The sequence below is a fragment of the Oenanthe melanoleuca genome, chromosome 5 (assembly GCF_029582105.1).
Source record: "Oenanthe melanoleuca isolate GR-GAL-2019-014 chromosome 5, OMel1.0, whole genome shotgun sequence".
NCBI lineage: Eukaryota > Metazoa > Chordata > Aves > Passeriformes > Muscicapidae > Oenanthe > Oenanthe melanoleuca.
The window spans coordinates 49,129,541-49,143,562 of NC_079339.1; the positions used below are offsets into that span (position 1 = coordinate 49,129,541).

General features: G+C 42.4%; 1 protein-coding gene across 2 annotated transcripts in view; it reads left to right on the plus strand.

Annotated features, from left to right (window-relative positions):
- The window catches only part of EVL (Enah/Vasp-like), a 137,003-nt gene that overhangs the window by 18,857 nt on the left and 104,124 nt on the right, over nucleotides 1–14,022 (plus strand). Inside the window, exon 1 of one of the 2 annotated variants that reach the window (XM_056493215.1) lies at nucleotides 5,756–5,977. The exons of the other annotated variant lie outside the window; for it this stretch is intronic. Coding sequence (XP_056349190.1) covers nucleotides 5,955–5,977 — 23 coding nt within the window. The 5' untranslated portion in view covers nucleotides 5,756–5,954. Of the gene's footprint in view, nucleotides 1–5,755; nucleotides 5,978–14,022 lie in introns of those variants that run through there. 2 annotated transcript variants of the gene reach the window in all.

Consider the following 14,022-nt stretch of genomic DNA (forward strand, 5'->3'; position numbering starts at 1 on the left):
GTTGTTGTCAGGTCAATATTGAGGCAGAGTAATTCATTATGGTAAAGCAGACTTCTGTCTGCAGCATGATTCAAATTTATCTATGCTAAACTAAAACAAACAAACAAACAAAAAAAAAGATAATTGTTTATCCAGGAAAAATAATGCATTACTACCTTGCACTTCAAATTTCTATAGCCTTGTCCCTTTCCTTGGAAGGGATTTTTGTTTTTTAATGAATAGGGTCAGGAAGTGATTTGAGTTGGAAGGGGCCTTAAAGCCCATCTAGTGCCACCCCCTGCCATGGGCAGGGACACCTTCCCCTAGACCAGGTTGCTCAGAGCCCCATCCAGCCTGGCCTGGAACACTTCCAGGGATGGAATGTCCACATCTTCCCTGGGCAACCTGTGCCTCACCACCCTCACAGGAAAGAATTTCTTCCTAATATCTATTCTTAACTGACCTTCCAGTTTGAGACAGTTGTCCCTTGTTCTGTCACTACATTTGTATGATTTTAAGTAATTTATCCTAAATAGGAAGCAATACCCCAATCCTGGTCATATCAACTAACATTTGCAAGCTATGCAAACTGAACCTTGGTTTTTAGATGTTTGGTGGCTTGACCATATTTCTTCTTTTACTAATTTGGATTTACCTCATGTATCCTTGTCTGTTGTATATGTAAACTGCTTTTCCATTTAACTTTCTGTGGCAGTGTGCACCATACAGTCCTACACTTGACTGGGTATTTCAGGCACTGTTGCAGTGATCGATAACTTAATAATCTGTGGGCAGCTTTTAGTTTTCACCCTGACTGCCTCAGTTCTGTTGGATTGTAGCTGTGACTTGGTGCTGTCCCCAGGGGCTGATAGAAAATCAGTAAGAACCCCATTCTCTCTGGTTCACTCCAGTGCATCTTCCCTAAAGCACTAGAATAAGGGAGATGAGGCTGTATTTGGAAAAACATCCCCTTTCAGCCCTGTGAGCTGCTGTGTGCTCATCTGCACCTGGTACAGGGAATCTGTTCCTAAAAATGGGATGTGATACTCCCAGTATGGTAAGAGTAAAACCATGGGGGAAGAATGTGGGGAAGGCATCAACCATCCTGTGATCAGGAATTTCAAATCCTGAGATTTGCAAAGCATAAAGCACACTGGGACCAAAATTGAGAGGGAAAAAATTTATTTTTTTCTGTGAAAATGTTCATGGGCTGTGATAATTTCAAGATATATAAATGAGGCAGGATTTTTTGGTGGAGGTTGACATCAGAAAAAGCAAACTTTTGTGGTGAACCTGAAAACCTGAGAGTGAAAGGAGAAGCCTGAAATATATTGGATTATCCCTGTACATAAAAATTCACACTGTATTTCAAGACAACACATAATAGAAATCCCATTGATAAAAGGAGGAAAATAAATTTTCATTTTTGCCCCACCCACCATTTCCTTTAACAGCTGAAGCTTTGAGTTCAGTACTCCAATACTGAATGCATCCTCATTCTGTAAATTTAAGGGCACCTCAATTATTTTTACAATTTCCCCAGTACCTGAACAAACTAAGGTAGCCATTCATTTTCTATTTCAATAAACATTTTGCATTTTATTTTCTTAAGCCCAAGAAAGACTTTTGAACTTAGAGACAATCCTGTCGAAAGGAGATTTTTCAGCTTATTTTGGGATGCTGCCTGTGATTGCCACATTCTCCACTGTGCAGAAATTTTGGAGCTGCAGTGAATGAAGACTCATTAGATATGCTCTTGTTGGCTCATTTCCCTTCTCCTTTCTGTTTTCTTCCTCATGAATTGAAGTGAATGCTGAATTTTTCAGCACAGTTGCAGGGTTTTTTTTAGAGTGGTCTGAATATCATTTCACCATAGTAATAATGCAGGCTTAATGACAGAAGTCCACTGTGTTCGTGGCTTTCCTCCTTTCTTGAGCAAGAATAAGCAGTTACTTCATTAAAATATCTCAATCTGTTTGTGATTGGATAATGTCACCAAGCATCTGGCAAAGGCTTTGGTGGAATCTCAGGTCAGGAGGACAAATACTGATACACTGAGATACTAAAAATATACAATAATGCAAGATGTTACACTTGAGGAAACCAGGCTCTTAGCAGAGTATCAGCATGAGGCCCTTGGATGGCAGTGAAATTCTAGATAAAGCCAGAAATGTCATCAGTACCCTCTGCCTTGTTCTGGTTTGTTGTATTTCCAGGCTTTCTTTTGCATCCTTTGCTTTTTTGACAAGCTTTCATCAAGGATAACCACTTCTATTACAGTCTCACCTCTTTGTTAGAGCCCAGCATTAAAATTGCAAATTGTTTCCCAAAAACTACTGCTTGTCTTCAGTGGGAGGGACACTCAACATCACATTTTTTTGGCCTCTGATCAGAAGGTGGGGTCTGGGTCCCACAGTTCCCATTTCATTAATTGTCTCACCCAATGTTTAGTACATTTTTATTTCATGTCAAGTTTTGGTAAAGTGTGGGACATTTGTCATCAAATGTCTGGACTGGTTATATTGCCAGGAAGGGAGTAAACAACTTCTTGTAAAAAATTGCACTGCTGATTTTGGTTTCTGACATAATTTCTCTCTGCTTCTCAAGATTCTCAGTCTGGCTCAGGACACAGGAAGTTAAAGTCTTTGCTAAAAGTTATAAAGAGGTCTTATAGCCTTGCATTTATTTATGTATTTGGCCATTGCATGTGTTCATGTGACTTTCTGAAGCCCCTGTGATTTCTGTTTGGTAAAATTTCATGCTGAGCCTCATTCATATCTACAGCAGGACATGATGGTCTCAGATCTTACTGTTGAATATGGGAATCCTAGTAATTAATTAACCAGAATTGAGACTATTGGTTGTATCACAAGATAGAAGTCCTGCTGTTTTTGTCTGTAATGCTATCAGCTGTTGTGAAAGTGCTGGCCAAGAAAAAAAAAAAAAGATAAAATGTTATCCTAATGAAACCTTTCAACAGCTGGCCTCTACTGTATATGAAAACTTTGTGGAGGATGTTTGCTTTTCTAGAGCTTCACAGTGAACTCATTGATGACAGAAGCCTTGACTTGAACAGCTGACTATTTATTTGCATTGTGGCTGTTGAGAAACTGCAAATGTTGGAAGACCAGATAGCGATTTTGCCAACTTTGTTTCAAGAAGAATGCTTAGGGTAAGCAGTATGTTTGCTCTTAATTCTAGAAAGGTTTTATTTTAGATAAAGAGCATGAAAAACAAACACATTTCAAGTGAAAACCAGCCCTCTTCCACTTGATTCAAGTTATTGGAAGATTGTGGTGAGCAAGAAAACAGAACTTCAGAAGTCTGTCCTTCCCCCATGAGGGATCTTGGCTAGCTCTGAAGGTGTAAATCTATTTCCTTCAAAGTCAGCAGCAGAACAGTTGCTTGCAGGGGTATCTCTCCTGTGCCCAGCTGCTTGGGTGCTGTGTACAGTGAGCATACTTGCAGTGAAGTTCAGCCTAAATATGGAAGGCAGCTTCTGTTGATGGTTGCACTGTTCTCCTCTCTGCCAATTCTAATCTTTTATTAGGCTGCAGCCAGAATCACCTACCTCGCAGCTCTCCTCTTGCTGGATGCTTGTGGAAGAATTAATTTCTGTCAGATGGTGTGACTGCATGTGTTTTAGTGTTCCTACAGCGTGCCTTTATTGTCACTTAATACTGTCACATTTGTTTAAAGGAAATAAAGTGAAACCCAAGGTCACTACTACATTAAAAACACCATGTCTCAAGTAAATGTGGTTTTTTTTCTGTTTTTTGTTTCCAAAGCTAGGGGTTTTTTGCCATGAGTGCCTTTTCCTTTCATTCCAGCCCTATATTTTTCAGAGCCATGAGATCAGATGCCACAGTTACCGTGGCCTGTCCCCAGTCACTGTGTCTGGGGGATGTGGCAGTCTGTACCCTTTGGATGCTTTTCAGCCTTCAAATCCCCCAGCTCTGTGGGACAGCCATTGCCCTAGAGCAGTGAACCTCAGGAGCTGTAGTTGGGTTTGGATATTTCAGACTCCAACCAAAATCCTCCATGTGTTTCCTTGTGCTAGAAACCAGCCCTAGCAGTAAAAGAGGCAAGTCAAGGTGAGGAGCAGCCCCAGAGGTAACTCTGAATTTGCTGTCTCCCTGTCACAGCATGTTCTCCCACTGCCCCATTCTGCTTCCTAGGAAGACTAGCCACCATTTAGTGGGATTGCTATCAACACCCTGACTGACTCCCTTCAAGTTGTATTCTGACTCTGTCAGGGTTAGGATTGTTCTTTTGTAATACTGTATTTCTATTTTAATTTTCCTAGTAAAGAACGTCTATTCCTAATTCCCCTATCTTTGCCTGAAAGCCCCTTAATTTCAAAATTAAAATAATAATTTGGAGGGGGGAGGTTTATATTCTCCATTTCAAAGAGAAGCTTCTGCCTTTATTGGCAGACACCTGTCCTTCAAACCAAGACACCGTGGTGGCACAGGGCAGTGTGTCAGTGGCACAGTGTGGTGTGGCAGTGGCACAGTGTGCTGTGTCCCTGCCAGCACAGTGTGGTGTGGCAGTGGCACAGTGTGATGTGGCAGTGGCACAGTTTGATGTGGAAGTGGCACAGTGTGGTGTGGCAGTGGCACAGTGTGATGTGGCAGTGGCACAGTTTGGTGTGGCAGTGGCACAGTTTGGTGTGGCAGTGGCACAGTGTGATGTGGCAGTGGCACAGTGTGCTATGTCCCTGCCAGCACAGTGTGGTGTGTCCCTACCAGCACAGTGTGGTGTGTCCATTCCAGCACAGTGTGGTGTGTCCCTACCAGCACAGTGTGATGTGGCAGTGGCACAGTGTAGTGTGTCCCTGCCAGCACAGTTTGGTGTGGCAGTGGCACAGTGTGGTGTGGCAGTGGCACAGTGTGGTGTGTCCCTGCCAGCACAGTGTGGTGTGGCAGTGGCACAGTGTGGTGTGGCAGTGGCACAGTGTGATGTGGCAGTGGCACAGTTTGATGTGGCAGTGCCAGCACAGTTTGGTGTGGCAGTGGCACAGTGTGGTGTGTCCCTGCCAGCACAGTGTGCTGTGCCCGTGTGTCGCCCCTGGGCGCGCAGAGGATGCTCTGCACTCTGCGCCCTGCGCCGGCTGCGCTGTTGCCATGGAGATTGCGTGGCTGTTGCTAGGCAGCTGAAGCATCCTCGCCCGCACACTGCAATGCCACGAAATGCTCAACTTTCCTCATTGCTGTCTCCCTTCTGTGATCTCGCAGACATGACTCCTTTGGCTCTTATCCCACTTCATTCAGTTGCACTGCTGCGATTCCTTGGTGTTAACCCTGCAAACCCTAAAAGGCTCGCCTGGCACTGCAAATAGGGTTTATGGCAATGAGCCCGGGGCTGAAGGAGTTAAAGTGGTTGGGGATAGACTACAGAGGAAATGATTTCTAGCAGATAAACTACTTTAAATGTTCTGGCATTCATGGAAGGGGAGGTTTGTGGATGCAGTCTTTTGTTCCATCACTGATGGTTTAGATGAATAAAAACAGACTAAAATATCACTACAAGGTAAGAGAATCAGCTTGAATGGGCCTAATTAATCTCTTCGGTTACAATATCATTTAGTTTTTTATTATCCTCCGCTTGTGCTTGCTGATTTTGATGGAGCATGTGAATGATAATTTAGCTGTGAAGCCTGTCGTGTACCATATTTGACTTATTTGGCTTGAATAATAAAGATACCAGCCTGTATTCTTGGAGTATACTGCATTAATCAGACTTGCAGGAATGATCACATGGTACTCTATCGCCTTTTCCTGTTAGCTGCTGCTTGTCAGCAGCTGGCTGAGCTGTAGGCTGCAGGCCAGTATCTGCATACCCTTTCTCCTCAGAATATTCCAAATATACTGTCTCATCATTATGCATTTTGCTGCAGTTTGACAAACTAAATGGTCCTCTGCACGTTAAGAAGATTATTTTAAATTTCAGAGCATTTGTGTAGTTGCTAGGCCATGTATGCATTTGAAGAATTCAGGTAGGCTCTCTGTTTTATACATCAGTGTGCTTGGTTTTTGTTCTCACAAGGTTTTTGCTGTGTAATGTCAGTCAGCTCTACAGTTAGTTCTTCAATGTGCAGATATTTATTGCATTTTAGAATCTCTACCCTGTGCATGGGGAGAAGTGCTTGAAGGGTTCGTTGCAGGTAACGGTGGCTTTACTGCATGATGAAGTGCAAAGCTGGGTAATTGATTATATCTTGCACAAATTTCATAGCCATGCAGCCAGAAACAGCCAGTACAGGGTAGTTATAAATATAAACCAGAAACTGTTCTCTTTAAAGGGGTCTTTGCTATTTTTAGTTCTGGAGAATCTGACAGATGCTCCTTCAAGATAAAATACTGATGGTGATAGAGAAGAGAAAATTGATGCTTGGATTGTACATAGGATTATATTTTATGCTGCTGCAGAGTATATATGTCTTTTTCATAACCTTGTAGCTGCAGAATTCCTTATGAATTACATTTAAAATAAGAATATTGTTGAGTTTTTTGGGGTTGGTTTGTAGTTTGCAAACATTTGAGCAACTGTGATTATTAGAATATAAAATTAGCACTTTTTATTTGATATCGGTTCTGCTCAGTATTGCCTCTGCCCCCTCTCCTCCTCCATCCCCACCCCCAGTAGAACTCCATCCTTATGCAAGTATTGAGGTCTATTAAAACCCCAACAGATATTTGAAGATATGAAAAAGAATTTCTACCCTCACTAACAGACAATTATTTTCCTATGCAGTTCGGGACTTGAAAAAATTCTGGTCAGTAGTTGTGGGGTAGGGAGTGTCTCACTTTTTGTAAAAAAATTTTTGCTTAATGTGTTCAGTTCTCATAACTTGTGTTGTAAAATTGTTCAGATAAAATGCTGACAATGTTGAAACAGCAACTAGATGTGTTCGTCTGTATATCGTTATTATAATGTATCTTAAAAATACCTTTCTTTTTGATTCAAAAAGATGGATTGTAACTAGAGGAAATGATGGATTCTTTTTCTACGCACAGTGAGCATTCTTTATCAAATACCTTAAAACTAAACTTTCTACCCTCAGATGAGGTATTTTTAACATTATTTCTGCCTTTTGTTAGGCAATTATGTTGGCAATTTCCATTATTTTGTGACTTGCTGCTCAGTTCTGTGTGTGAGGGGAGGCAAAAGCAGGTACAGGACACCCCCACTCCCCAAAATGTTCTGATTCCAGCTGCAGGGGCTGAGGAGCTCCAGGCTGACTGTGTGTGTGCCTCCTGTTGGGAAATGCAGCATGAATGCTGTCTGAGGGGAAAGATTTTACTGGAAGACCAGATAATGCTGTGTAACTGCTGTTGTCAGGGCTGTCAGGAGATGCTTGGAATCTTGACATTGCTGATTATTGGCAGTAAATAAAGGTGCAAATGGGCCCCAAACTTACTGTGGCACTGCCTGTGCCCACAGAGTTTGTATTTCTGCCAGTTGGTTGGGTCCTATTCTTAATTGAGTGAAATTCTCAATAAATCTACAGTGAGAAAAAAAAGGATGTTTTTTTAATTCTGCTTTGAAAGCCTTAGCTTTCAGTGGCTTTCTAGACATCTTGGGGCAGAAAGACACCTAGTTTTATGGCAGGAATGGTCAAATGCTGATTACACACCCATTAAGCTTATTAAATTATGTGCCATCCTTTCTTAGACTTGATTTGAAAATAGTATTAACATTTGATGTGCAGACTGCTAAACATTTTCTTTTAAATTTTCTGTTAGGGCTGGTGTTTCTGTATAGCAGCATTTAAATGACATTTATTTTATTAGGAATTTCCGTGGTGTTTTGTTGAGGTTGCATCTGCATGTTGGTGGGGTTTTTTTTAATGGTATGATTATTCTTGTGCCTGTAGCTATTTTAGATTTTGATGGCATCTTGCAAGATAAAGATTAAAAGAGGTCTGTTGAGCAGTGGGGTGGAAGCCTCCCTGCCATGGGCTCCTGGAAGCAAAGAGGCTGTAGCAGCAGAGGGCACTCCTCTCTGGCCCAAGGCCCCTGGTGGGTTGCCCCACTCTCTTTTAAAGGTTCCTTTCTCCATGTGCACCAAACACAGGCTTACACTCCTCTCTCACCTTGGCTTTAACCTGCTGTGGGTGCTCATGTGTGTGTTGCAGCAGCAGGGATGTTTCCATCCTCCTCACCCACATCCTTTGGTACCCAAGTGTCCCCAGAATTGGGGAGCCCAGTGGTGCCTGCTCATGCAGACCCAGCCATGACATCTCTGTGTGTTACTCTGCTTTTTCCTTTCTGTCTCCACACTGGGCCTTACAGACCTGCAGGACTCCCCAGGTGGGTGCTGCAGGCTGTGGCACCCTGAGCCTGTGCCAAGAGGCATCCCTGCAATCAGGCCACCCAAGTTCCCCCCAATTTCATTTTGATGCAGCCATCTTCACTTCCCTGGTGAAATGGTGCCAGGTTATTTTTGTGAAGTGTTAAGCAGCTGCTGGACCTCTCTGAAGAATTGTCTCACTTAAAGGCTGTAAGGGACTCTGGTGTACTGTTTGTGAACAAACTTATTTGTAGAGCCCTTTGGGATGGAATCTTTCCTGTGTGGTTACTGGCTGGATGAAGAGAGGCTTAAGCCTCTGAAAAAATAGGGAGTAAGTCCATAGAATAATCTCACAACTTCTTGTATCAGCCAAGCTTGGTTTATATTCCTCTTTTAAAGAACCTAATATCCCCTGAAAAACTTTGCTTTTAAAGCAGGGGTTAATGGAGCTAAGCCCCTTCTCAGTCCATATGGCTTTCTGGTTTCTGTGAGCTATGGGTTGGGCCCATTTTATTGCTGATTCCTGCAGTTTTCATAAAACCCCAAAGATCACACACATTTGGGTGATAATTGGAGGCAGGATTGTCCATAAGCTGTGCTTTTGTGATCTGCTGCTGACCACCCTGCTGTGAGATGACTTTGCACGTGAAGCCATCAGGGGGATGGTGCACTTGGCCACGAGCAGCGCTCCTCATTTGCTATCTTCCACCCAGATTTAGCTGTCTAGTGGCAGAACACAAATGCTTTTTCTTTTCTTTTGTTGCTATGCCTTTATCTTCCTGGGATATTACTTGGTATTCTTCGCAGTGAGCTGGTGTCTGTCTATTTCTGCTACACCGCCCACCACAGCATCGCAGTATTTTTAACTACATCTTCTATTCCCTCATCCAACGAGCACAACTGAGAATGCTACAGGAAGGAAGATGAGTCTCTCAAAGAGAGCTGGCTCTGCACAGAGGAACTGAAACCCACCCATGGGCAGAAAGCAAAGCTCAGGATGAACGTAGAGCGTTTGGGTGCCGTGGTGCATGGAGAGCCTCTCACCTGCTGATCCCAAAGCTGCAGCAGCATTAGAGGATGTCCTCTGGGAGCAGGTGACCCTCTGTGTCTTTGGGCAGATGAAGGCATTGAGTTTATTGTACCTATAAGCATTTCATGGCTGAGTTTAGCTGCACAATTGGACCAGCACACAGCAATTCTGATGTTTAAGCTGCTTTTCCTGCTGCCAAGCAAAAAAACCCTGGATATGCCAAATTAGTGAAGAATTTTGGTTCTAACGTGATTCTGCAGAAATGAATTCTGGTGGCAGGTGCCCATCAAATGCCTGCTCTGACTTTGAGTGCAGCATTCTCCTCTCTCTGGTGACCAACAGAAGGACACAAGGAAATGGAATGAAACTGCATCAGGGGAAGTTCACACTGGACTTCTGGAAAACATTCTTCACTGAGAGGGTGGTGGGTTGCTGGAACAGTTCCCCAGAGAAGTAGTGACAGCACTAAACCTGTCAGAGTCCAAAGAGTGCCTGGACAATGCTCTTAGTCATGGTTTAGTTTTTGGTAGCCCTCTGAGGAGCAGGCTATTGGATTCAGAGATACTTATGGTTCTCGTCTAACATGAGATATGATTCTGTAATTTCACTGCTGACAGTTTAGGTATCTCCAGGGTACCTGGCATGTTTATTAAAGAACTGTATAAAGGACAAGCATGATCATTTTGTAAAGACAGATATTACAGTACAAGGCAAGACTTCTCCTTCCTCCTTACCCAACGAACAGTAAGATGATTTATCAAAGGGACAAAAGGCTGGTGCTACGGAGGGATGCAGGCCTGTCTCCAGTAGCTTTTCCTGCTGAAAATTCCTGAGAAGGAGACCTTTTAAATAATCCAGATCTCCAGAAGTGACACTGCAGTTTGAATAGTCAAGCAGCTTTAGGAAGCTGGCTGGCTCTCACCAGCGTGGCTTCACTAAGGGTGAATTGTCCCTGACAGATATGGAAGCCTTGTGCAGTGAGGTCACAGTGTGGAAGGATAAGGGAAAAGACTGTCATCATCTGCCTGGATTTGTGCCAAATGTTTGACACTGTCCTGCACAACACCCTTGGCTCTAAACTGGAGAGGCATGGATTGGACAGATGCACAACTCGAGGGATGAGGAGCTGGCTGGATGGTCACACTCATAGAGCTGTGGTCAACAGCTTGATGTGAGAGTGGACACCAGTGCTGAGTGATGTGTGGCACTCCCAGGGGTCACTATTGGCACTGGCACTGTTGACATATTTGTTGGCACATGGACAGTGGTCTGTGTTCCAGGTCAGCCTTTCCAGCATCCGTGGGGTTGAGCACACTCTCAGCAGCTTTGCCAGTGACACCAAGCTGTGTGGTGCAGTCAGCTCACTGCAGGGAAGGAACCTTGGCAGACTGAGAGATGGGTCCATGTGAACCTCATGAGGGTCAGCAAGGCCAAATGCAAGGTCCTGTACCTGCTTCTGGGCAATCCCAAGAACATGGAAGGTGTCCAAAGCAGGGAGGTTGGAACTAAATGATCTTTAAGGTCCCTCCCAACCAAAACCATTCTATGGTTCTATGACAATAGGATTCCTGTTCCTTGCTGCAAGAACTATGATCATATTGATGAGTAGGAAGCATCAGGAGAGTTGTCAAAAGACTATTTCAAGTTGCTATAGGAGTGTAGCTTTTGTATAGAGGGGTAATGGGATTGCAGCACTATGGAGAAGTGGAACAAATTGTTGTTCCAAGCTGGTGACTCTGACCTTCCAGGTTAGATGGAGCAGCTAGTGAAAAACATACCAAATGGTGTAGTGAATATTTTCTCACCAGAGGGGAAAAAATTTGAGGAGTAATTGTTTCTGAATTCAAAAGGTGTTAAAATGAAAGGAAGAAAGCAAGTTTAAAAAGGAGAAAATTCAAGGATGGTATCTTGGCAGACCATAATTAGTTGCAGGATCTTGTGGCCTGCATAGCTGAACTCTCCAATTATATATCATGTTCAAAATATCCTGTAGGTGCTTAATAAATAACCACAAATATGTAAACCTGGAAGCTGCAGGCTGGCCAAGTCTCTGCTTGCTCAGTGTGTCCACCAGGAACCAGCTGCCTGTGTTCCTGTCTTTTGTCCTTACATGGATACAGGCAAATCCAGAGTCATGGAATGGTTTGGGCTGGAAGGGACCTTAAAGACCATCTAGTTCCAGCCCCCTTTGCAGCAGAGGTGCTCCAACTCTCAGATATCTTCATGGCCTCCCCTGGACTCACTCCAAGAGGCTGATGTCCTTCTTATGATGGAGCCTCAGAGCTGAAAGCAAAAATTGATGGAAACACATTGCTGAGACAGAAGTATTTGATTCTCTGCAGGAATTGGCAAGTCTAGTTGATCAATATGCAAATGTGAATATTCCATATGATCTCATCAGAGAAAATGCACAAGCCTGGGGGGCAAATTACGGTCCCAATAAAATCTATAATATCATTTTCATAATCCTTCACCCTTCATTTTGTGACTGAGAGACTAAATTTTATATTTTTTTCCCAAAACAAACTTGTACATAATTAAAAAAGGAGGAAAAGGAACTAGTTTTGCATTTTTCTTTTGCTGAAGCTGATTGCCTCAAGTCTGCTTTTTGATATTGGAAATTGATTTTTGATCCTTGGATTTTGGACAGTTGTTATTTATCCACACAAGGCATACACCCTGAGGAAATGTTGCTTCCTTAAACAGCAGATTGAATCAAATGTTTTTGCTGACATATTTTTCCCTGTGACTACTGACACTGCAGTTGCCACATATTTCAGTGGTTTAGCACAGAGACATTTGAAGAGAAGGAGAGAAATGCTTCTAAGAAAGTAATGTGAGAATGCTGTTGCTGGAAATGAAGATAAGCACATACTATTCTTGTAGTGGCTATGTTGAAATATTCCTACTGAAGAGGAAAAATAGATAGAGACTCTTTGTTAGAGGTGGTGGAATCAGGTTTGGCCAGGTTTTAAGGGGGAAAAATTCTGATGCTTGGGCATATAATTATTCCAAATATAAATATGAAAGGAGATTTATTCCAGGATATTCACTGGATTGAAGGAGCTCCATTGTCTATGTTAGGAGGTAATTTCCAGCGCAGTTAGAACAGTGTAAATTGTCTGTGGTGTGTATTTAGTGCCTAAAACAAGGGACTATCTGTGGAAGAGTGTTCCCTCCTTTTCTCCTGTGGGACTGTAAACCCTACAGAGCACCAGTCTCCCTGGTGCCAAAGGCTTGGTTCAGCTACCTGAGATCTGCAGTGTAATTCATTTCCTAACCCAAGGAATTTCCTCTCTGTTCCCTTTGCCTTCTAGGCATGATAACCTGTTTTTGCATTTTTATCTTGTCTCTCTCATCTCCAAAACATGTTTATCCCTTTCTCCCTTTTTTTAACTCTCTCATCTCCAAAATTTGTTTAGCCCCTCTCCGTTTTTTTTAACCAACCTTGTGGTAACATTTACAAACAAGGAGTGTCTTGCTGTTGTTTAATGAGAATCCAGACACATTTTTAAGAACTGAAGGTAGTTATCAAGACACATGGAAATTGATGTCAGTCTTTAAAATGAAAACAAACACGAGTACAGATGGCTTCTTTAAAGAACAGAATTTATGATAATTTTTAAATCCACCTATGGGCATCCATTAGAGCAAGTAATTCTCACTCCTATGTTTCCTAAGCCTTAGTATGAAATCTCTAAAGATGTGAAATGTTTCTTCTGAACTTTCATGGAAAACAGCTGCCCACTGTTTCCTACCTGTAGTGCCTGCTTCTTAGGGGTGGATGCTTGGTTTCAATATCCTGGTGTCTCCCAGAGATGCTCATTATCTCTGTCCCTGTCCATATTTTCAGCTACAGAACAGTGTGGAGGTCTGAATTCCCTCTTGCCTTTTCTTGTGCAACAAGACCAAATGGATAAAATTGCTGGTCTTGTTATTTCTGCTATTCAAAACGTAGATACAGGATATGGAGGCTTCTTCCTATGATCCATTTTAATCCTTGTGGTGCAAAGCCTCAGACTAACTTCCCATTAAATTTGTCCACAGGAAGGATGGAGACAGGGGAAAAAAAACAGGCTGAAATGAAATGAAAGGAGAAAAAGACAGGTAAAAATTTAGGGAAGAGATGATTGAAACTTTTCAGACTGAAGGAGGGTTTTATATAAAAAAAGCTCATTCTTTCTTCTGACTTAAAGAATTGTTATAATAAAAGAAGTATTCCTGCCAGCTTTGCCTCCACATATTGTCTTTGCTTCATGAGACAGCACTTTTTGATGCCATTTCATGTAGTTAACACTGTTCTGCCCAGCCATCACAGCTTGGCTGCTGTTTGGCAAGGGGCTGTTTCTTATAAAGTGACATTAAAATGGAAGTAACAGATAAGACTCTTTTTGACATGCACTGCAAATCATTTGAGATCAAAGTCACATTCTTGTTTTAATTGGGGAATGGAAATCTAAGAACCATATTTCAAAAATGAAGAAAAATTCATTTTACACGGATCAGATTTTCACAAGAGCGTGTATCAGCTCTGATTATTCCAGGGAGGAAGACCAGCTGGATGCTATTTATGTAGAAAATTGGCCTTTGTCTTTAAAGGCTCACATTGATGTGGAGTATTTGAATTATTTGAAAGTTTCTGTTTGTTTTTCAGTGAGGAAGAGTGTGGAAAATGTGATTCTAAGCTTGTCTGTGTGTATTGCAGAATGGGGGGAGCA